This window comes from Acinonyx jubatus, chromosome A2 (assembly GCF_027475565.1).
Source record: "Acinonyx jubatus isolate Ajub_Pintada_27869175 chromosome A2, VMU_Ajub_asm_v1.0, whole genome shotgun sequence".
NCBI lineage: Eukaryota > Metazoa > Chordata > Mammalia > Carnivora > Felidae > Acinonyx > Acinonyx jubatus.
The window spans coordinates 143,832,801-143,853,912 of NC_069383.1; the positions used below are offsets into that span (position 1 = coordinate 143,832,801).

General features: G+C 53.3%; 2 protein-coding genes across 8 annotated transcripts in view; one reads left to right on the plus strand and one right to left on the minus strand.

Moving 5' to 3' along the window:
* The window catches only part of CHDH (choline dehydrogenase), a 40,424-nt gene extending 32,534 nt beyond the window's left edge, over positions 1-7,890 (plus strand). For 3 of the 4 annotated variants that reach the window (XM_053220358.1, XM_053220361.1, XM_053220359.1), the window contains 5 exons: positions 659-788; positions 1,763-1,897; positions 3,116-3,258; positions 3,753-3,855; positions 4,577-7,890. In XM_053220358.1, the coding sequence (XP_053076333.1) occupies positions 659-788; positions 1,763-1,897; positions 3,116-3,258; positions 3,753-3,855; positions 4,577-4,995 (930 nt within the window). In that variant the 3' untranslated portion in view covers positions 4,996-7,890. The remainder of the gene's footprint in view (positions 1-658; positions 789-1,762; positions 1,898-3,115; positions 3,259-3,752; positions 3,856-4,576) is intronic. The other variant, XM_027038992.2, reaches the window with a different exon arrangement.
* The window catches only part of CACNA1D (calcium voltage-gated channel subunit alpha1 D), a 305,082-nt gene continuing 289,618 nt past the window's right edge, over positions 5,649-21,112 (minus strand). The window contains exons 43-53 of one of the 4 annotated variants that reach the window (XM_027038967.2): positions 19,697-19,813; positions 18,643-19,010; positions 17,920-17,946; positions 16,613-16,762; positions 16,086-16,249; positions 13,292-13,413; positions 11,432-11,752; positions 6,859-10,945; positions 6,656-6,745; positions 6,409-6,539; positions 5,649-5,929 (exon numbers count right to left, since the gene is read on the minus strand). In XM_027038967.2, the coding sequence (XP_026894768.1) occupies positions 10,652-10,945; positions 11,432-11,752; positions 13,292-13,413; positions 16,086-16,249; positions 16,613-16,762; positions 17,920-17,946; positions 18,643-19,010; positions 19,697-19,813 (1,563 nt within the window). In that variant the 3' untranslated portion in view covers positions 5,649-5,929; positions 6,409-6,539; positions 6,656-6,745; positions 6,859-10,651. Of the gene's footprint in view, positions 5,930-6,408; positions 6,540-6,655; positions 6,746-6,858; positions 10,946-11,431; positions 11,753-13,291; positions 13,414-16,085; positions 16,250-16,612; positions 16,763-17,919; positions 17,947-18,642; positions 19,011-19,696; positions 19,814-21,112 lie in introns of those variants that run through there. The other 3 variants (XM_053220346.1, XM_053220348.1, XM_053220349.1) reach the window with 3 other exon arrangements.

A 21,112-nucleotide genomic window follows, 5' to 3' on the forward strand; every position in this document is an offset into this window, starting at 1 on the left:
TAGAACCTTCCATACCTTTTGAGAAATTGATAGGTTTGTACTAAGGCTTTAAAAACCACAAATGTGATCATAATCCATATTTCAACACTACACTTTTTAAAAATATGTATTCATTTATTTTTGAGAGAAAATGTGCAAGCAGGGGAAGGGGCAGAGAAAGAGAGAATCCCAAGAAGGCTCCATTATGTCAGCACAGAACCCAATGCAGGGCTTGATCCCATGAACTGAGCCAAAATCAAGAGCCAGATGCCTAACTGGCTGAGCCACCCAGTGCCCCCAGCAGTATGCTGTTCTCCACTTAGCAGTGTGTCAGGATCATTCTGCCTCTATGTGAAGATCTGACTCACTGCTTGCTTTATTGAAGCTGCTCGTTGGAATGTCTGGGGCTCTACAGTCCCGTTGTTAAGACCATCGTTACAGCGTGACTGTTGCAGAACGTATCAGCATGTGAAGCGCGCTTCAGTGTTGCACCCGCACCCGGGAGCTGCATGTGTGGAGTGCCCTTCATGGAGCGGCCCACTGAGCATCCCCTTCCTTACTCTGGGGCCTGGGAACGGGATCCCCACCCACCACTCGGGGACATCACACCAAGGCCACACTCGCGGTGTTCTGTCTCGCTTTTCAGGAAGCGTGACCTGCGTGCCTCTGCCTCTTCCAGGCTTATGCCAGCAAGGAGGTGATTCTGAGCGGGGGCGCCATCAACTCTCCACAGCTGCTCATGCTCTCGGGTGTCGGCAACGCAGACGACCTCAGGAAACTGGGTATCCCGGTGGTGTGCCACCTTCCCGGTGAGCTCCCTTTGCTGCTGCTCCTCAGAGGGGGCCTCTGTTAATAAAACAGCTTATTGAAGTGCAGTAGCGTGGAGCTGGGGGGGGGGGGGGCAGCAGTCAGCTTTCCTCAGAACGGCCACATTCTTCCCATGAGCCTCACTGGACAGCCCTATCCCAGGGACCCCAGTCTTTGTGTTGTTTTTCCCCTTTCCTGGCCCTACTGTCCCACTGAGAAGTGATGCCCCTCCAGCAGCGAGCTTCCACCTGAAAAGCCCACTGGGCCAGGCTCGGATATGTCACCAGGGCAGCCCAAGGGTGAGAGGGGTCCAGGCCTATGTGTTTTCTGTCCTCAGGACTCAGCAGCAGCCCTGACATTAAAGAAACCAACTTGGTGTTTCAGAGCATGCTTTTCATGTTAAGACAATTATTCCAAGCCTAAAATTTATCTTACAAACTGTCTTTAATGCCCATTAGGGCTTCTTATCTCTCTTATAACCAAAACTGCCCCCAAAATGACCCTTTGTGTATTGAGGCTTTATCAGAAGAGGTTTGTGAAAGTGCTGGCCTGTGACAGTGTCTGCCCAGCATGACAAGCCCTGATTCCCTCCTTCCCTGGAGGTGCAGGTGGGGCCGTCGGTCCATCTGACAACAGCTTACTGAGTGGTGCCTGCTGAATGCCTGGGCCCTACCCTCAGGGAGGGTGCTGCATGGCAGGAAGGCATCGGGATGGTTACAGGGACTGCCCCGGGAGTGAGTGATAAGGGCAGGTGGCTTGGGCAGCATGAGAGGACTAGACTTGGCAATGAGCGTAGGGATGGCGTCCCAGGAGGCAACCTTTAAGCAGAAACCTGAGGAATAAGCAGGAGCTGGCTCAGCAGGTATGTGGATAGCTTTAGGGGACGTTTTCAAAACCAGGGGAAGTCAAGAGGCCAGGTACAGCTAATAAGCCCCTCTTGGAAGCCATCTTTCCTAACCATTCCCTCCCATTTCAGGAGTTGGCCAGAACCTGCAAGACCACCTGGAGATATACGTCCAGCAGGCATGTACCCTCCCCATCACTCTCCATTCAGCACAGAAGCCCTTGAGGAAAGTCCGGATTGGTCTAGAGTGGCTCTGGAAGTTCACAGGTGGGTGTGCTGGTCTGGGACCATAGTAGAACTGGTCTGTGGTCAGCACAGCCTCCTTCCTAAGGTGCTGAGCAAGGGCTCTGGCTTCAAGTCACTTGTTCAGAACTTAGCTATACCATCTGCCTCAGCTTTCCTATCTGCATGATGGGGATACATAGTCCTGCCTGGAAGGCTGTTGTGAGGACCAGATGAGGTGGCCCAGGGCCTGTCCAGGGTGAGACTCCCGAACCTAGGTGCCACTCTTCCTTACAGATAGCCAGGGATGGCCTCATGCTGGACACCCTCTGGGCTCCAAGGAGCCTGGAGAAAAAGCACACTCAGCATCCATTTCTCAGCAGTTTGTTTGTTTCGGAGTCCCAGAGCAGTCCCCCGGGTAGGAAGTGGTGCTTTGAAATCGTATTCAGCATGTGTTTCTCCCACACCTGCCACGTACTGTGTGCTGTGCCAATAAGGCAGGTTCCCTTGGGGAGCTTACACTTTGGTGGGGTCAGTGGAAAGAAACCACGTAAACATGCTTAACTTTTAAGATCAGGGTGTTAATAAAGTAGAGAATGGTGACAGAGTATATCTGAGAGCTAGGGAGAGTATGTACAAAGGCCCCAGGTCTAGGCATCTGGTGTTCGAAGAACAAGTCTGTTGGGCCAGGGAGACTGCAGCATGTTGAGGAGAAAGCAGGGGTGCGATGGAAGAAACTCCATCATGAGGGTAGGCCGGGACACCAGCAAGGAGTCCACTGGAGCTGCCAGTGAGGAGGGGGTCTCAGCCTGGGCTGAGGGAGGGGGTGGGGGGGTATTGCCAAGTAGATGAATCCCAGTAGATTTTGGAGCTGAAGTCAGTGAGGCTTTCTGAGGGTCAGATGGTGGGCGACGAAGAAGAGGAGGAGGCAGGGACAGCTCGAATGTCTGACTTAGGCCTTGTATGAAAGAACAGCCTGTCAAGGGTAGAGCCTGGGGTGGGAAAGTTCAGGATACCGGGCCACATCAGGCCTCACAGTTGGGTCTGTGGTGGAGGACGCCGGGGGGGGGGGGGGGGGGAGGCGTGGCAAAGCCGAAAGGCCCTTGGCATGTAGCTGATGTTAAAACCTGTGGTGTTGGGTGAGCCCACCTGAGGGAGAGACGCCAGAGTTGAGCACATGGGTCCAGGCACCAGAACAGAGGCCAGGAGGGGTGAGGGTGGGGGGCAGCCTGCCATGCCCTGATCCACTCTTCTGATCCTCAGGGGATGGAGCCACAGCCCATCTGGAAACAGGCGGATTCATCCGGAGCCAGCCTGGGGTCCCTCACCCGGACATCCAGTTCCATTTCCTGCCATCCCAAGTGATCGACCACGGACGGGTCCCCACCCAGCAGGAAGCTTACCAGGTGAGCAGACAGCTTCATCTTTGTCATCAAGCAGCGCCCTGCTCAATGCAGCAGGGCCCTTGGGTGGGGGTGGGGTGAGGCCCAGGAGCCTGTGCCCTGCCCCCCAGCTGCTCAGTGGGTCGGAGGGGAGAGGAGGAGTCTGGAGTCATCATGAAGCAGTGTGTGTGGTACGTGGAAAGCGGAGACCTGCGCCCAGCTGAGGGCAGATGCTCTAGGGATCTAGACTGCCAGAAATAGACAAAATGAGGCCAACGGCCCTGGGATTTCCAGCCCCTGGAAGTTTAAGACATCATGTATAAAGCCAGGAAGCAGCAGTGATTCAGCAAGGTGATCACTTGTGGAAGCGGGGAAGGGGGTAAGATGCAAACAAATACTAAAATGTGTCTGCTCTTAATTGCCTTTGGATGTGGAGTCTCAGCCCACAGGAAACCCCAGGGCCTAAGCTACTGACTCAGAAAGTTGAAGGAGGTCACAGCTTCCTCTGGTTCTTCTAGGTGCATGTGGGGACCATGCGGGGCACGAGTGTGGGCTGGCTCAAACTGAGAAGTGCCAACCCCCGGGACCACCCGGTGATTCAACCCAACTACTTGTCAACAGGTAATTCTCCAACCCCTCTGTCTCCCCCGGGCCTGGGCTTGCCGAGTCATTTGTTCAATGAATGAATGAATGCCTTCATGGGGTTTACATTTCTCTCTGAATCCTACTCCTGGACCACATTTTCTGAGACACATCACCCCCGCCCCCCGCCCCAATTCTAGGTTATAAACTGGGCACATGCTGCTAGGTAGTGCCCTGGGGCCCTTAAAGTAACCCTGGGATGTCCTTTTACACAGCAGGAGAGATTTGTTGCTTTCAGAACAATCTGCCAGAAGGTGCAAGGAGATCTGGCTGTGTACACTGGGGCTCACAGAGACTGTTGCTCGTTACTCTGAGTTTCGTCCAGAAGCAGATTACATTCCTGGGCCTGCCTCTTTGCATGCAGCAAAACCCAGCACTCCCCACTGGGCAGGTCTTGCTCGATAATGACCCGTAGCATGCTCACAGCCACACTGGCGGAGGCAGGGTGTACGGTCTCACCTCCAAGTTAAACCCAGGGCCCCCGGGGCAGGCTGTGTCCACCTAGGGTGCTGTTTGCCTTCGTGGGATGCTGCTTGGTTGCAGTCTAACTGGCTCTGAGTAGGTGACAGGCAATCTGGTGGCTCCATGTCCCTGAACTGTGTCCCCTGGGGCAGCTTACTGAGCCTCTCTGTGCTCAGAATCCGTTGGCAAAGCCAGCATGGTAAAAGGAATCACCTCACCTATTTCTTCTCGTCAACAGAAGCCGACATTAAGGACTTCCGACAGTGTGTGAAGCTGACCAGAGAAATTTTTGCTCAGAAAGCCCTAGAACCGTTCCGGGGGAAAGAGCTCCAGCCAGGAAGCCACGTGCAGTCAGATAAAGAGATAGATGCCTTTGTGCGGGCGAAAGCGGACAGCGCCTACCACCCCTCGTGCACCTGTAAGATGGGCCAGCCCTCTGACCCCACTGCCGTGGTGGACCCACAGACCAGGGTGCTTGGAGTGGAAAACCTCAGAGTGGTTGATGCCTCCATCATGCCCAGTGTGGTCAGCGGCAACCTTAACGCCCCCACCATCATGATCGCAGAGAAAGCAGCTGACATCATCAAGGGGCAGCCTGCACTCCAGGACAAGGACGTCCCTGTCTATAAGCCCGGAAGTCTGGCCACCCAGCGCTGAGGCAGTCACTGCCTGAGAAGCCTCCTGACAAGCCAAGAGGGTCAGCAGAGTCCCTGCCCTCAGTGCCCTTTCCTGAAACTGTCTAGAATGTTAGGATTCAGTGGCTGAGAATGGGTTAATCTCTTAGGATGGGAGACCAGTATCAGGGCAGCAAAGCAGGTTTCTTTTCCCCAGCATTTTCCTGCAGGCCCCTCCCCCTGCCTCCTGAAGGGGCAGCAGAGGGGACCAAGGGACAGGCCAAAGGAGGATGATGGTTAACTTTTGTCATGGCCTTGTCTTAATAGTCCAGGTTCTGGTCAGACTTGAGGGAAGTGGTTCCCTCTCAGGCCTCTCTCTTAAGGTGAGCCGCTCTAAGAGCAGGGTGCTGTGCCCACAGGCTAGGTGGTGGCTAGACCACACTGGGTTCTCAGGGTGGGGGCATCCCCCACCTCAGGCTGCACGCTGTAGCTGAGGCCTGTGCGTAAGCCTCCGGTGTCCCTGTTTGGAGGGCAAGCTGCCTGCTGGGATAAACAGTGTCTTTCCCCGTGCTTCCCGATCCCACTCCCAGTTGGGCCACTCTGAGGGCCCACCTTGCCAGTGCTCTGGTTCTTACTAAACACAGCCCAATGGGAAGATTTCTGGACCTTGATCTAAAGAAGCTTCTGGAGAGTCTCTTCACTCCCATAGGTTTCATGATTTAGCATTTTAAAAGATTTTCCTGTTACCAGGGAAACCTAGAAATCCAGAGCAGACCCCACAGACCAGACCACTGCTCCATGCCAAAGCAGCTAGCCCAAGAGGACCCTTTCCCATCAGCCTGGGGAAGCGACTCACAGCGGACAAAGCCGGCTAATTCGTATTCTGCGGACATCCACAGGACCCGACTGGGATGGAGCTGAGGCTGATGGAAAAAGTTGTCAAGTCAAACTAGGTACCCGATCCTGTAAAAGTACAACTGAGTGAAAGAAAAAATAAGTTGGCAAAGATTTGAGTTGGGGGGGGGGGAGGGGGGCGGAGAGCAGATACAAGAAGCATTTAAAATAGTTCTTTGATCTTTAAACTTCCTATAATCCAATGATGTAATCCAGTAACTTCTTTTTGAATGGAGATGCCTTAGCCAGACTGCTCTCACAGGGTAATGGAAATAAATGTGTTTTGGATGGATCTTTCTAAAGATCTCCAAGGCCACTTCCCACAGCAGGGGAGAAAAGGATTGTTCCATGGAAAGCTGCTGTGCTAGACACAGAACAGGGAGGGGAAGAAAATGGGGGCGTTCCAGGCTTCCCCCCGGGGTCAGAGTGGATTGAGGTGTCATGGAGGCCAGACAGCCACAACTTGTGTTTGTGAGACAGACCTTCCAGAAAGATGGAGAGAAGAAAACCATGACACCTCTCCTTCCTTTAAAAATTTTAAGTGGCTCTGGTTTACTCTTACCTGTATCTTGCTGCATTTTCTGTCCCAAGGGAGGTTCTAAATCTGCCAAGAGATTGATTTCTTCTAGGGAAGTCCCCGTGTGCCCCCGCAGCCGTGGTCCACAACTGTCAGCCTCAGGGCCTGGGAGCTGCCTGCAGGGGTGAAGGAAGACCAGAGGAGGGCAGCTGCCAATCTCACTGCTCTGAGGGCCAATGAGTGACAAGTTGGGTAGGTGGAGGGGTCCAGGCCTGCCTGTGACTGTGCTGACCTTGTCTAGTGCGGGTAAGCCAGGTGACACAGCCATTCTATTCTGTGGTGGTCTCAGTCTCTGGGGCAGTGGCTGCTTTGCCTCCTGTGTCTGTATTGTAAGATAAGCAGAGGTGAGAGGAGGTACGTGATCTTGCACGGCTGGATTACATTTAGGCCCCTCTCCCACTCTCGGTCACCGAGCCTCATCCCATACGATCATACAGTGTAGCCAGATGCAGAAATAGAGTGGACCGCGAGTGTTCTGTATCCAGGCCCCACAGAAGTCAAGGCGAAACACTGTGTTGTCGGGGTTCAGCCACAAGATGGAATAGTGTGCTTTGAGGTGGCTCCTCGCTCCAGCCAGGACAGGGGAGCGTGCAGCCGTCTGGCGGAGTGGAATAGTGGCCCGTGTCATAATAGGCCATCTCAAGGTTCCATTGCCATGAGGGAACCTTCGGCCTCAGAAAGAGGGCTGTTGGCTGGGGAAGCCAGAGAGGGGAGAAAAGTGCCTATCGGGTTAGGAAGGCTGAGCCACAGTCAGGCGTCCCTGGGGCCCCCAGAGACCAGGCCAGCACTCAGCCCTGAGAGAATCTTCTTGAAGCCCCTTGGCAAAGCACCCATGATACCTAAACAGAAGAATGTACTTTTCAAAAAACGGTTGAAAAAGTGTAACAGGAAGCTGTGTATATACCTGAATGGGCTCCGGGCACGGACCCCTTTGAAGGTGACTGCGTTCAAGCTGCTGCATCAACAGAAGGTTCTTCCTGGTAGAACGGAGGACAGACGGCACGGAAACCGAGCAGCTCGCCAGCAGCATGACCAGGAATGGCAGGTCCTGGAAGCTGGATCCTGGTTTCCAGACATGCAGCCTCTCTGCTTCCGGGCCAACTGTAGGAATCCTCATTTCCATAAAATCAGATAGCTTCTCTCCAGCCAAACCCTTTTCCTCCCCACAAAGGCCGTTTCCTGTTTCTGCCAACTTAACATCAGATCTAATATCTACATCCTTTTCCCTTAAAACCTAGAGGGAAACACATGCCGTCTCCACCAGCCCTGTTCTGAGACCCAGGCCGTCTCCCATTCCCTCTCTCCTGCCACCATCCCCACAGGGGATGCAAGGCCACTCTCGCTGGTGCTCCCATGTTGGAGGCAAGGGCCCCAGGCCTGCTCCCCATTCTCCTATTCTTGCCTGCCCTCTGAAGCCCCCAGGAAGGAAAGAATATTATTTTGGAGAGATAAAAACTTTGTCAACAATGAGAGCCCAGCTGGTGTCTGCTTTTGAGTCTGGTAGGAGCTGGAGCTCTGTGCCAGACGATAGCTCTGTCGCTGACCAGTGTTCAGAACAAACCAACGCCCATAACAGCGGAAACCTTTATAGGAGAACAGGCAGTTGGCAAAGACACTAAAGACCATAAAAAATGTGAAATAAACTGCCCTGGTTCCTTTCATAAGCGTGGGGTCAGCAGTAAGGTAGGTAAAGCCCATGCTGTGTGCCCTGTGTACCAAGAAGCTTCCCAGGCTTGGGCAGACTCCCAGACAGAGCTAGAAAGCCCCGTCTGGCCAGGCTGCCAGGATAGAAACCAGAGAGAATGCTTAATGAGGATCCTGCTCATTGGTAGTTAAATCCAAGCTGACATATCTATTTGTGATATTAAGAAAAACATGTGAGAAACCAAATGTACTATTTTTTAGGGGGTGGGAGGGGGCCCAAAAAGGAGAGACATTTAATCTTAAAACTTTCTAAAGCAAAGGAAAAAATAACACATCCTCTACAACTTCAGTTTTTTTGTTTTTTTGTTTTTTTGTTTTTTTACAAAGAACAACTTAATGGTTGATAGGAGATTGAACCAGGCTTAAAGCAGACCTGTTAAGAGCAGTACAGCTTATAAAAATGCTAGTTTTTAAGTACTGACTGGAAAAGATTGTGGCCTGCACCAAAAAAACCCCATCCTGGGAGGGCAGTTTGGGCTGCTGCTAAGTCGTAGTAATGCCCAGCAGAGACGATGGGGACAGTGGGTTAGCCCTTTAGGAGAAACTGCTCTCGGCAGCTGGTGTTACCTTCTGCATTAAGGAGGGAGCCGTGAGGGTAACACAAAGTTATGCGGTTAGAGAACCGCCCTTGCCAGAGTGCCTGCCCCTTCTGAAGCTCTCCCTGCCCTGCTCCAGGTCTTTGCAAGGAGAGCTCCCTAACACAAAATTCTTACACAGTTTTGTTCTGAAGAACATTTTGCGTTTTAATAAAAAAAAATTATGTCAGGAAATAGTCATTTACAAACCTGGAAGTGTTTTTGCCTGGATCTGGAGTAAGAATGTCTTAAGAAGAGGTTTGTAAGGTCTTCATAACAAAGTGTTATTTATAAAACAAAACGAAACAAAAACCCAAAACATTAACAGGTCATGTAGGTGATATTTAAAAATTTTGAACCAAAAACTGCTACCTGTATTTTTGACTGCAGGGAATCCCTGCCAAGGAAAGTTGACAAACGGCGTAATTCTTTGAAAAGAAAAGGAAGCCTGGGTGGGTCTAATGGTCCAAAAGTGGGTTTTCATCAGGAAGTACAATCGGGGTGTGAGTACGTTCTAATGAAAACTTCAGCCCTCATTCAGTTGCATATAAAAGCCCTCGGAGAGAACACACAGTACAGCAATGTTTTGTAAAAAGGCAACAATACGATTTGTGGACACCTCTGACGTTCTCATCCCACAGATCATCACTTTGCCTCCCCCCCTCCCCGTTCCCCCTCCCCCGCCCCAACTCCTTATTTAAGACAAGCACAGTAGCCATCCCCAGGGAGTAAGGAAGGGCAGAGGAACTTCAAAAATGCCTTGTGGGGGCAGCTGAGGAAACCACCACTGTGAACGCCACAGGGTCAGAGTAACCAGCTCGACCTACTGTAATGAACTTGTCGAAGGGTCAGTAGAATAAAAGTTGCAACCCACAGTGGACCAGAGGTCCACTATCAAATCCTAGCACTCTTGCCCAAAGCCAAGACTGTAAATCGTCATCTGGTGTATCTTGGGTTAAGGTAGATTTATAGTAACTCAAAATATTTTAGAAAAATCTCTGTAGTGTCAAGTTCTTTCGAACTTAAAATGTCATCCCCAAAAGATTTTTCACTAATAAAGGAGAATTGGCTCTATTTCTTCTACTTCTGTACAGCCCAAGTAAAAATGCTAACAATTTCTAGATTTCAGTGGGGAACTACCATTATTAGGACCCATAGATATTGCTGCAGTTCAAATACGGTACAATAATTACAAAATATAGACCATCTCTTTACAAATACAAATTATAGTATATTACAAGTCATGTACAGTAAATCTATAATTTTTAAACAAACTAGCGTATCTAAGTTTACCTGGTTGCGAGTGCATGATTATTCCAGTTTACAGTTGCCCTTAACCTGACAGTCAGAAACCAACTGAGTGACGCTCTCTCTTGTAAACTGGGGTCACATAACAGAAAACCTCGTGGATAAGGTCCTGCTCCCCTCTCAGGATGACGGCTGGTAGGTAGGTCCTGATTTACACACTGTATTTCAGAACAGCTAAACAGAAACCAGGAAGCAGTGTATCTGGGGGAAGAGGGTTTAAAAATGGATATGCTGGGCCCAGTGAATGTCTGATATGCTAGACCAATGGCTGAGGTAATGACACAGGTGTGGTGATCGTCATCACCTTTAACCTTCCCCACCATGCCAGCAGGTGGGTGGGCGCGGGTGAGCGCCTGGGGGGGGGGGCACTCTGGACAAGTGGGCTGGGCTTGTCCGACCTCCTCGCCGGTCCTCCCCAAGAGGGCTGGACCTGCTGCTTCCGACAGCTGGAGCCGGGCACACGTGTGCGGCTGTTCCCTACCAGGTTTATGGCTTCCTTGAGGCATGACATCACTTGTACAAAAGTCTAATTGAATATGGACTCCACACTAGTGCCTAAACTTTCCTAACTATGAGGCACTTTTTCCCTGGCCCTCTGGCGCCCCACCTGAGGCCAGAGCCAGTCTGCCCCTCCCTGGGGGCTACAGGGTGGTGATGCATATCATTTCATCTGCCAGGTCCTCCTCATCCCTTCCAGGGTCGGGCTCTTCATCGCTGTAGCCTGGCCCGAAGTCCTGGAGCTCATAGTCCTGCCGGTGTGACATGGGGCCCACACCCCCGTTGGCCCGGGGATGTACAGTCCCGTTTAGCAGGTTGCTGGCTGCACTCTCCATCTCGTCGATAGTTAAGTCACAGGCATCGGCGATTTCGTGTTTTGTGGCCGATACAAATTTTGGGTCCCTTGCATACCGTCCTAAACCTTCGGATATCAGGACCTGTATGGGACAAATGCATCGCGTGAATGTGTTACAAGGCTTTGGGGGTGGGGGTGGGGCGGGGAATGACAAAGGAGCCACCTCGAGCCCTAACTGCAGGACATGATTTTATGTTCATTAGACCTCACACGTGATAGCTCAATGTCAATGGCTTTGAAAACATCACAGACTTCAAACACTACATATGGCCCAACAAGAACAAGCCCCATTGGGGAAAAAGATTTCAGGAGAAGCTGGCAATATTTGCAGGTACAGCAACGTGCAATCCTAGGTACAGCTCCTTCATGAGAACTGGCACTGGTGGTATTTGTATATTGGTGCTGTCCGTCCCATCTTTGCTTTGGAGCAGTGGGCAATATTGGACAAAAAGCGACACAGCTGGGCTCTGGGGCCTCCCACCCTCACAACCACCGCTGCTCCAGCGGGTCCCCCTCCGCCGGGCGGAGCCTGCCCATCTGTGGCACGCTCTGGGGGGGCCATACTCACTGCTTCCACCAAGCTGTCTGCGCTCCTCTGCTTGTCACTGTTTTTGTTGCGGAAGCTGCTGGGGACAGTCAGGCTGGCTGGTGTGAAAGTTCGGTACGAGATGCCCGGCTCGTCCGTGTACCAGGAGCTTCGGTGCAGGGACGGCAGGCTGCCGTTGACCTGGTCCAGGGCCTCTGGCCGCTCCACCTGGATCAGGGGTGCATAGCACGGTGTCCAGTCCCGGTACGGAGGAGTCGCCGGAGGGGTGGCCCATGACCGGGTTGAGTGGCTCGGCGAGTACTTCTGGGCTTTACTGGAATCCAGGCCCGCAACTGCCATGATCTGAGGGGAGAGGGGAGGTGGGAAGGCCAGAGGTCCTCAGGTGCAGGCCGCAGGCCTCACGCAGACCAAGCAGGAGGCACAAAAGCTGGACAAAGGCAGCCTCGGACAATGACTTTAAAAGGACATGGGCAGTAAAAGCCGGCTGTCTAGCGGACCGTTTTGTGTTTCCCCAAATGCGCTGCCTCTGACTGTTCCCAAGTAGGAATCAGCCACTAATTCGCGAAATTGCTGCTGAGCAGTGGAGAATTAGGGAAGACACTGGCCCTGTGGCATATGAACATACCAGCCAGATCACTCTACGTTTAAATATGAAGTCCATTCGGGGCAAACGAGCAGTTCCCAGCCCTGGGAAGGAGCACAGATCCCTTTCTCTAATGCAAGACCTCACAGCAGCTGGCACAGGGTCTGCTCCTCCCACCTACAGCTGCACCACAGCAGGTGCGTCCTGATGCTCCCTCTGCACAGAGGGCCCCGGATGCCCGGTCTTGTGAACAGCACAGTCCTGTGGCCCACTGGAAGCCGTGGCCACCCGAGGGAGGCAGGGCAGACACGAACCAGGCCCTCATTGGGACGGGACGGCAGAGGGAAGGGCATTTTCACACATGTGCTCGTGTAGACTTCTGTGCCTACTTGGTTCATGGCATTTGACGGCTGGGCCTGCCCAAACTTTGTCCTTTCACAATAAAGTAGGACACGGTTAAAAATTAATATAAAAACCGAAGGCAGAAGAGTAAAAAGTTGGCAGAGACCCGTAGTGGAAGCTAGTGTTCGTGTGCTCATGTAGGGCGAGCTGGCTCTCTGCACATGTACGGACTGGGTGCTCCCTGCACGCCTCCCCCACCGACACACATACATGGTGGACGGCATACCCAATGCGCTCTTTTCAGGAAGAAAAAGTACCATATTCTTGTCCTTGAGGCAAAGCCCTGGTGAGTGGGCTGCACCCCCACCCTCCCTTCAGACCTTGGGCCCCCTCCTGTCCAACCACCTAACTGTGGACGGTCCTCCTCCCTGAACCACATGCCCCTCGCAGTCTGGGCTGGGGGCTCACCCCGCCCCCTTGGGGCCACAGGACCCTGCCCGCAGAGGGCTCTAGAGACGTGTTTTAATGAAAGAACGTCTCAGAATAAAGGGCCGCACTAATTGTTCAGGATCAGGCAAACGGTCGCCACTCCCTGGGTCAGGGGTTGTACCAGATCCCATCTCCTGCACCCAGGACAGAAGGCAGCGTGCACCAAGGCTGAGTGCCCAGCTTCGGAAGCTGGCAGCCTTGGATTCAAATGCCAACTTGGTTACACACCCCCTGTGTGAGCTCAGGCAAGCCACCTACCCTGTCCCTGACATTTGCTCATCTGTGAAATGGGTTCACGATCGTATCTATTTGATAGGGTTGCTACAGGATTGAACCCGAGTGCAACATGAAGGTTCTCTCTGACCCTCCTGCTGCCGGCAGTCAGAGAGAAGGGGGTGTCCTGAGGGTGGGTCCCATGCAGGGTGCCCATCGGGCCCGTGATGTCCAGGCCAGGTGGACCAGCTCACCTGCTGCTGCATCAGGTGCAGGGGCAGGGCTGTGCGGTGGGGGAAGGCGGGGGGCGGCGGGGCCTCTTCCTGGCTGCTCTGCCGGCGCAGACACTCGAAGTTGAAGGAGGATCTCCGGCGGGCTGAGAAGTGAAGCACAGCAGCACTTGTGAACCGAGCACTCTGTCAGGACCCCGGGGCCCTGGGGTTGAGGGTGGCCCGCTGGACATTCAGCAGAGAGCCCAAGAGGAAGCAAGCGACAGGTCCGAGGAAAAGCATCAGGTAGGGAGGCCTCAGAACTTTGGGAGGGAGGATGAAGAAGCTGCCCAGCCGAGGGACGTTTTTAACAAGTTCAAGCTGGTTTCTTGTGAATGCAGTGCCTGTTCTCACGGGGCAGAGCTAAAGGCTCCGGAGTGCGGCTGTTCTGATTCGAAGCCCCGGCCCTGTGGATACGTTGTGGGAGCACAGCGTTTCAGGCCAAGAACAACAAGGTCATTCTAGAATCCTACGGCTGCTTGCTGACTGACCCCCTTCTCACCCTGCAGACATCCTAAGTGTCTCTGGGGGACGTGGCCTCTCGCTGGTGCTCCCGTGCTTCTACCTGCTTTAAGGGGTGGGGGGGGGGTGACCTGCTACCAGCTCAGCCAGATACGAAGCAAATTCTTTTGTTGGGAAAGACCCAGCTTCTCTAGCACTGAAGACAAAAACAGAAAAGAACACCTCTAAGGATAAAGAACATGGTTGTCCTATTAACGCCCACTTTAAAGAAAAGCTCCTGCATGGGGTTGAGCGATGACAAGGGATCCAGGAGGTCAGTCTGAATCCTGGGCCCCCAAGCACAGGCCAGAGGCTGACTCTGGAAACAGCTCCACCCTCCAAAGGTGCTGGCTCACTGCTTGGGGGCCTGATAGTTTGCAAGGCAGGAGCGAGGTCTCTTTAACCTCTGCTTTCTAAGATCCCAGGGCATTTGTCATGCCCCAGCAAAACGCTGCACACCCCTAATTCCTGTACTGGAAAACTGCAGAGGTGAGCCTCCCAGGCCTCCTGGGACCACACGTGGAGCTGCAGAAACCAGGTTCTGTGAGCTCTAATCTAAAAGTGCATGAAGACTGGGCTGAGCCCTTGGCTGGCTCTGCCCTGTGGGCATGCCGGGCCCCCTCCTCCTCACTGAGTTGCATGACAGCTGCTGTCCTCCATGCACCACACGGGGGATGGGCCTCCCCTGGCTGCACACCCTCTAGGACCGTCCTAGGATCAGATGGCAAGGGCCAGAGGCTCGGAGCCAGGAGAGGAAGCCACCATCTCTCTCATTTGGGGAGTGCCTTTCAGTTTTGAAAATCGGTCCGCGTACACCTGTCATCTCATCTGCTGTGCACAACCACCTCTGACAGAGGTGTACCTCTGGATCTTCCCGGCAAATCCCACTGTGGCTGAGAACATAGGTTGAAGACTTCCATGTTCTCCTCCCTGCCCAACGTCTGAACTGATGGGCAGTAAAGCAAATAAAATACATTTTATTTATTTGCCCTTACGAATACAAAGGGCATCTGCTCTAGCCCACTCAGCTTCACCAGGGCAGAGCCTCTGAATGGTGGGCATTAATGTGGCCACCACAGGGGACACAGGGAGGCCCAGGGAGGGCAATGGTCCTCTGGTGGGCCAGGGGCTCTACCTGGCTTCACCTGCATGTGTCATCCAGTATTTATGGAGCTCAGGATTGCTCTGTTTAGCAGCATGTGTTTGGGGCTGCAGAATTAAATATTAACCATGGAAATGGGTCTGATTACACTCCCCAGCAGGTCAGTGACAGCTGGAGAGAGGCAGAGGGCCCCAGGCGCCACCCAGCCACACTTGGTATTGCACGCGGAGTTAGCAGACTCGGAGCCAACATGTCTTGGCTATTTTTGGTTCCTGATTAGAGTCCTACTCACAAATACGCTTCATTCCTCAGAAACACCAGGAATGGATATTTTTTAACCAATCACCAAAATGCCCACATGTGCAAAATCAAACTCCCCGGCCGGGAGCAGCCGGGGCCACTGCTACATTTCTTACCCCAGCCCACGTTCCTCACTTGGGGTGACCCAGATCTCCTGCAGCACTGCTTAGGCCACCTGCATAGGCAAAACAGGTGGGGAGCAGCCAGCCCCCACATCTTCTCAGCAGGATGGGATTCCTCCAGCCCCAGGATGGGGGTGCTGACCCTAGAAGTCACCACCAAGGCCAAAACCTGCCCCGTGAACGATGGCATTGGCTGACCCATGGCAAAGATGAAAGACAGGGGGACGGGGAGGTGAGGGGCGCACTCCCTGGTGGGGACTGAGAAGAGATGGACATCAAGAGTCCCCAGGTGGCCTTCAGAGGCGTGGGGCTGGGTGGGATAGGCCTGGGCTCAGGTCCAGCTCTGCACAGGGCTGATCCCTTCCACCCTCCTCTGTCAGGAGAGGGCCTAACAACGACATGGCACGCATCTTACCTACCTCACAGGATGGGCCTCGGGCTCAAAGGCAATAATAACATGCACAAAAAGCCCCTTATCAGATGCCACATACTATGGACATTTAGGCCACATACTGCCTTCCTCTGTTCTCAGAGAGTCAAGAACAGCACTAAAGTTGTCCGAGCTCTATCACGTGAGATACAGATGAGACAGAAAGGAAAGTCAGTAGGATCTCCAACCAGGGGAGGTTGGAGGGCTGACAGTCCCTAACAAAGCAGGACCACATTTGTCACACTCCCCCGGGGGGGCTGGGGTTGGGGGAGGGGCACACTGTTCCTTGGAAGGCTTCACCCAAAACAAAAAATCTGGCCTCACATGTTGGGGTGGGAGGTAGTAGGCGTCTCCTTGGAGATCTCCGAGAGTCATAGCAAATGGGTGAGTCGTCATCTTCCAAGAAGCCTTGGGGATGATGGTAGCCTCGAGGCCGCTCGAAGTCCCAGTTGCTGCCTGGGTATCTATTGTAGTAGCTGTAGTTCTGCCTGGTGGTCAAAAAGGCCAAAAGAGACGGTAAGGGGCGCCCGAGATTCTAGTTAACAAGTCCTGCCTGTCAGCTCGGACAGACCCACCTTTCTTGAACACCCTGGACTGGCTGAGAGCAAGGCAGTCCTCGGCCTCACGGAAGACTCGGGGCCCTGGTAGCAGCTGGTCTGAAAGAGCAGCCTCCACCCTGCCTTCCTGGCCCTATTTCTCCTGCTCCCGCTTTCCCTCTGGCCCAGAGTCTGTGCTCTGCCTCACTTCCCAGAGCAGGCCAGGTGTAGTACACATGGGCCCTGGCTTCAGGGCACGAGGGGCGGGAGACAGCCAGGCCTCCTACCGTCAGCCCGAGCCGCAGAGCCGCTCACCTGCTCCCGGCCGGTGAGCCGGCATCCTCAGAGCCCTCCTCACCACTGAAATACTCCTGCTCCTCCAAGCAGCGGGGGTCGCTGAAGTAGCCGTGTACCTCTGGATCTTCCCGGCAAATAGTTGGGAACTGCTCATCTCCTGAGTCAGACCTGCGGTTGCGAGACAGCGCCTGAGCGCCCAGGCAGGCAGCAGACACCTCCCGTAGCCAGGCCGCGGTGGGAGGCCAGCTCCCCCCGCCCCCCACATGCCCCTGACTTCTCCCCGGTGCACCCGGGACTGGACTGCTCAGACTCCGCGTGTGAGCACATCTCTCTCTCGGTACCCTGCACGATGCCGGTGCCAAACCACTATGCCCAGGGGCCACAGCGCCAAAGGAGTCGGTGTAATTTGGGGGAAGAGAACAAGGAAATGGACATAGAGGCCTGCAGGGATCCGCAGTCCCAGGGAAAACGCTCTGACCCTTCCTGCCCTGGCCTGTGTGACTTCAGGGTCTGGAACAAAGAGGACCCCTAACCAATTTCCCACTGCGTCCACCCCAGGAAAAGTCGCAGGGGTTTGCAACTCAGTGTCCCAGGGGGACTCACACGTGTGACACCTGGCATGTTTTCAAAGCCTGCCTTGCCCACATGGCAAGACTGTCATGCTGTCTCCCTGAAAGCCACCGTCCTGGCCTCGGTCCTCAGGAAAACCAGCCAGGCTCTGTTATATCAACTCCCTCCAAAGAGAGGACTGTGCTCCCTCCAAGTTTATGCTCTCAAGTTGCTCCTGAGCAGCTGGTTTCTCTTGATACAATGAAAGCAAGAGACCAAGCCCCCCGTTCCCAGGAAAATGATCATCCCACTCACAAATCAACCCGCTTTAGCAAATGCGTAGCAGGGTACACAGCACAGACGTTGGGGGCTCCAGGACAGACAGAGAAGATCTGGTCCCTGGTCTTCAGGAGGTTGGGGTCACTTTCTTATCAAGTCCCCACAAGAGGCTTGAACTCAGAGAGCAGCAGGCATTGGCCGGCCTCCTGGGGCCAGGCAGCCGGAAGTGCACAGTGGGCTCTCCCTATGCTATCATGAGGCCCGCGGGCACACTGGCACATCAATACCAGCACATCCTTGGCTGTAACAGACTGTGTAGTCTACACACATATGGACCTCAAAGCTCATTTGCTTAGAAAGCAGCAGCTACCTCTGCCCCTGGAGTCCACAGGCCCAAGCAGTTGCCTCTAGGGAAGTTTCATCCCTCAGTGTTGAGAGGCTGGTAGGTCACACTTACGACACAGAGTATTTAACACACAAACGCAATGAGCACATACCTAATGTAAGTTTCATAATAGCGGGTTCTATCCAGGACAAGCATAACATGGGAGGGAGGGAGGGAGGGAGAAGATAAAAGTTAAATCCTTCCAACAAAATTTAAAATGCAGATATCAGGCTAGTTCCTAGCACAGAGGTCAGCAAACTATGGTTTATAGGCCATATACTGTCCATGAGCTACGAACGGTTCTTACTTTCAGAGGATTGCAAAAAACAAACAAAAAAAACCCCAAAGGAATAAAAATATTTCATCACATGTGACTATATGAAGTTCACATTGCAGTGTCTGTAAATAAAGTTTTATCAGGCTATGGCTGCACCCATGCATTTACACATGGTCTATGACTGCTTTCTGTCTACAACAACAGAGCTCAGTGGCTGCGATGGAGATTGAATGGTGCCCCAAACCTAAAATGCTTACTATGTAGCCCTTTACAGACAAAGTTTGCCAACCCCTGCCACAAAGTATGTTGGCATCACTGGGGAAGGTAGAGCCTGTAACTGCTGCTGTTTCAGGGGGCATCCCACTTGGATGGCTGGTGGCCCTTTATCTTCCGGGTGCATCACTGGCTAGTGCCTGACGAGGCTGTGAGCTCACAGTACTGCCAGGTTCTAGTGCAAATGCCTCCCGGGAATCTCCCGTGTGTGCCAGAGCACAGGGGAGAAAAAATTGCCTTGGGCAGACACTACATTACAAAGTGCAAACACATTTTAAAGGTTACCTTTTAATACTGGACCTTCTTTGAGCCTCACGGTCACGCTTGTGGGAGGAGTGATGCCCATTTTCAGACATATGCTCAAGGTTCCCAATGCTGGGCCGCTTTCCAGGGGCAGCTTTGGACATATTGGCATTATTGAGATTGGCATTTGTTGAGCTGGGAGCTTGCTTTCCTATGGAATTATGGTTATGATGGTTATGACACACCGAATTTCCTGCTGGAGGAAACAGCGGTTTCTCAGTATCACTTGCAGGTGGAATTGAAGGCCTTTGGACATGCAGGGGACGGTGGGTGGTATTGGTCTGCTGAAGGGAATCTCTCCTATCACTATTAACATGATTGACATGGTTTCCAAGCAGGGCACCATTTCTCTGCAAAATAATGGGAGACAACACCAGGTAATTTAACAAGTATTTGATGCAGGCTAGCTATGTTAGGTAACTTTTTCTACACGAAAAACAAATTCTAGGTAAGCTCCGTAGGATCCCTGTAAAACAATCTGAGTTTCTCACAGATCAGGGTGAATGTGTCTGCGTGGCAGCTGGTCCCCCTGAAATGAGGAAGGTTACCGATTCCTGAGCTGGGGAGCAAGCTCTTGGCTATCACACGAGTGCGCTCTTGCAGTTGCTCCAAGTTGAGGTGACTTATACCCAGCATGGCTGGCTGGCTGAGGTTGGGCAGAAGGCATACTCTCGGGCTGAGGGGCTGGGGGCCGGCTGGCAGGTCAAAGAACTGGCCCAGGGAAGAAGGGGGTGGTGCAGGTAGGCAGCTGCTAGTGGGACTCAGGATGCTCAGCCACACTGGCCAAGCAGCCGTGGCCAGGCTCCTCTGAAGCTGCTAGTGTGGGACAGAGGGGTGAGCTCAGGAATGGAGCAGGCCTGGCCCTAGAGGAGGTGCCGAAGGTCTGCTGTGGGGAGAGCACAGTCCATAAGCCCCTCTAGGCCCAGGGGCTGCTTTGCATTCTCCAGGCTCTTTTGTGGATCACCGACTGCCCAAACTGGAGTCCTGCCCCACTATTTCCAAGTGGCCAGTGTGTAGCTAGGCGTGGAATAATTACTTTGAATACATCTTCTTCTTCTTCTCGTTTTGTTTCCTCCGGCTCGTCATCTTGCAAATCACATGATATAGCACGCCGGATTTCTGGCCCAATGTCATGCAGTGTCCTTAATCCTGCCTAGATCAACACAAATGGCAAAACGGATTAGACAACATGGATGCGCTGGGCCCGGCCTGGATCCTGGCTCTGCTCCTGCCTGATTCAGCGGTGGGAAGGGAAGTTTCTCCAAAGGCAACCTGGGGAACTGACTGCTCGTGTGAATGTGACTGAAGGGTCCCTGAAGCCCCAGGGTCGAAGGATGTGATCAGGAATTCAAGACGGTCCTAGGCTGGGATGCTTGAGGTCTTCAACCCAGTAACCTCCTTCTCAATTACCTGCACTTGTAGGGAGCAATGTCTGCCGTGGTCAAGAGCACATGTTCATGTCTAAATGACAGAAGGATGGCCTGCAGAGTCCTCTCCCAGAGCCCCAGAGGGGCAAGGAACACAATCAGGCCATTCTACAAGGACTCACTGGCTGTGTCCAGGATAAGGAGATCTAAGTCCGAGTACAAGGGGGCAAGCCAACCAAGTAGCCATCAGGGCCACCGGTTCTGCTATAAAGCCATGGGAACAAGGGAGTGACACCACACACTACAATCACCAGCACACTCAGGACCATGACGAGATGGGTCGACACACACACAGACCTGGGCCGCTGTGCAGCGCCAGCCTCCATGGCCATCCGTGGTGCCCTGGCCTGTAGCCTGGGGTCAGACCAAGAACTTGCCAACAGTTGGATCATCCTCTTGAAGACCAAAACACATTGAAAGGGGCTCACCAGCCTCTGGAGGCTGTGCAGGACCCACCAGGTGACCCCTCCTAGGCCCTCGCAGACATACTCCTTTTCCTGAGACTCTTACAGTTGGCCTACCTTATATTGGGCCCCGGTTCCACTGGGTTCCACGGGGACAGGCCCTGGGAGGAGCCCTTCTGTTGTTCTCCACTTTGTTAGGAGAACATTACAGGTGCTTACGCTATACATGGAGAAAGTGGAGTTGCTGGCTCTGAGAAAATTATATTTTGACCATCAATTTGAAGAAAAATTGTATGCTCACTTTAAAGACTAATAGGGACAGTACAGCTACTTTATCCCTTTTCAAAGAAAGACTTACTTCCTGCCTGCCAGCAGGCCTAAGCCCACCTGTCCTATATCTGGGCAGGGCCCCCTCATTTGCTGGCAGTCTTTCTGCAACTCAGCAGCCACACGGGAGCACGAACCCCAGCTGTATGGGGCCGCATCTGTAGTTAAAACTCCACATCAGGGTGGTCAGCAGGGGAGCCCTGGGCCTAGAGGTAGGTCATTGGGGGGAGGGGCCTACCTCCCGGCCCTTCCTTCATGAGCCCCAGCAGTGTGAGTGGGGAGGGGAGGGGGTGG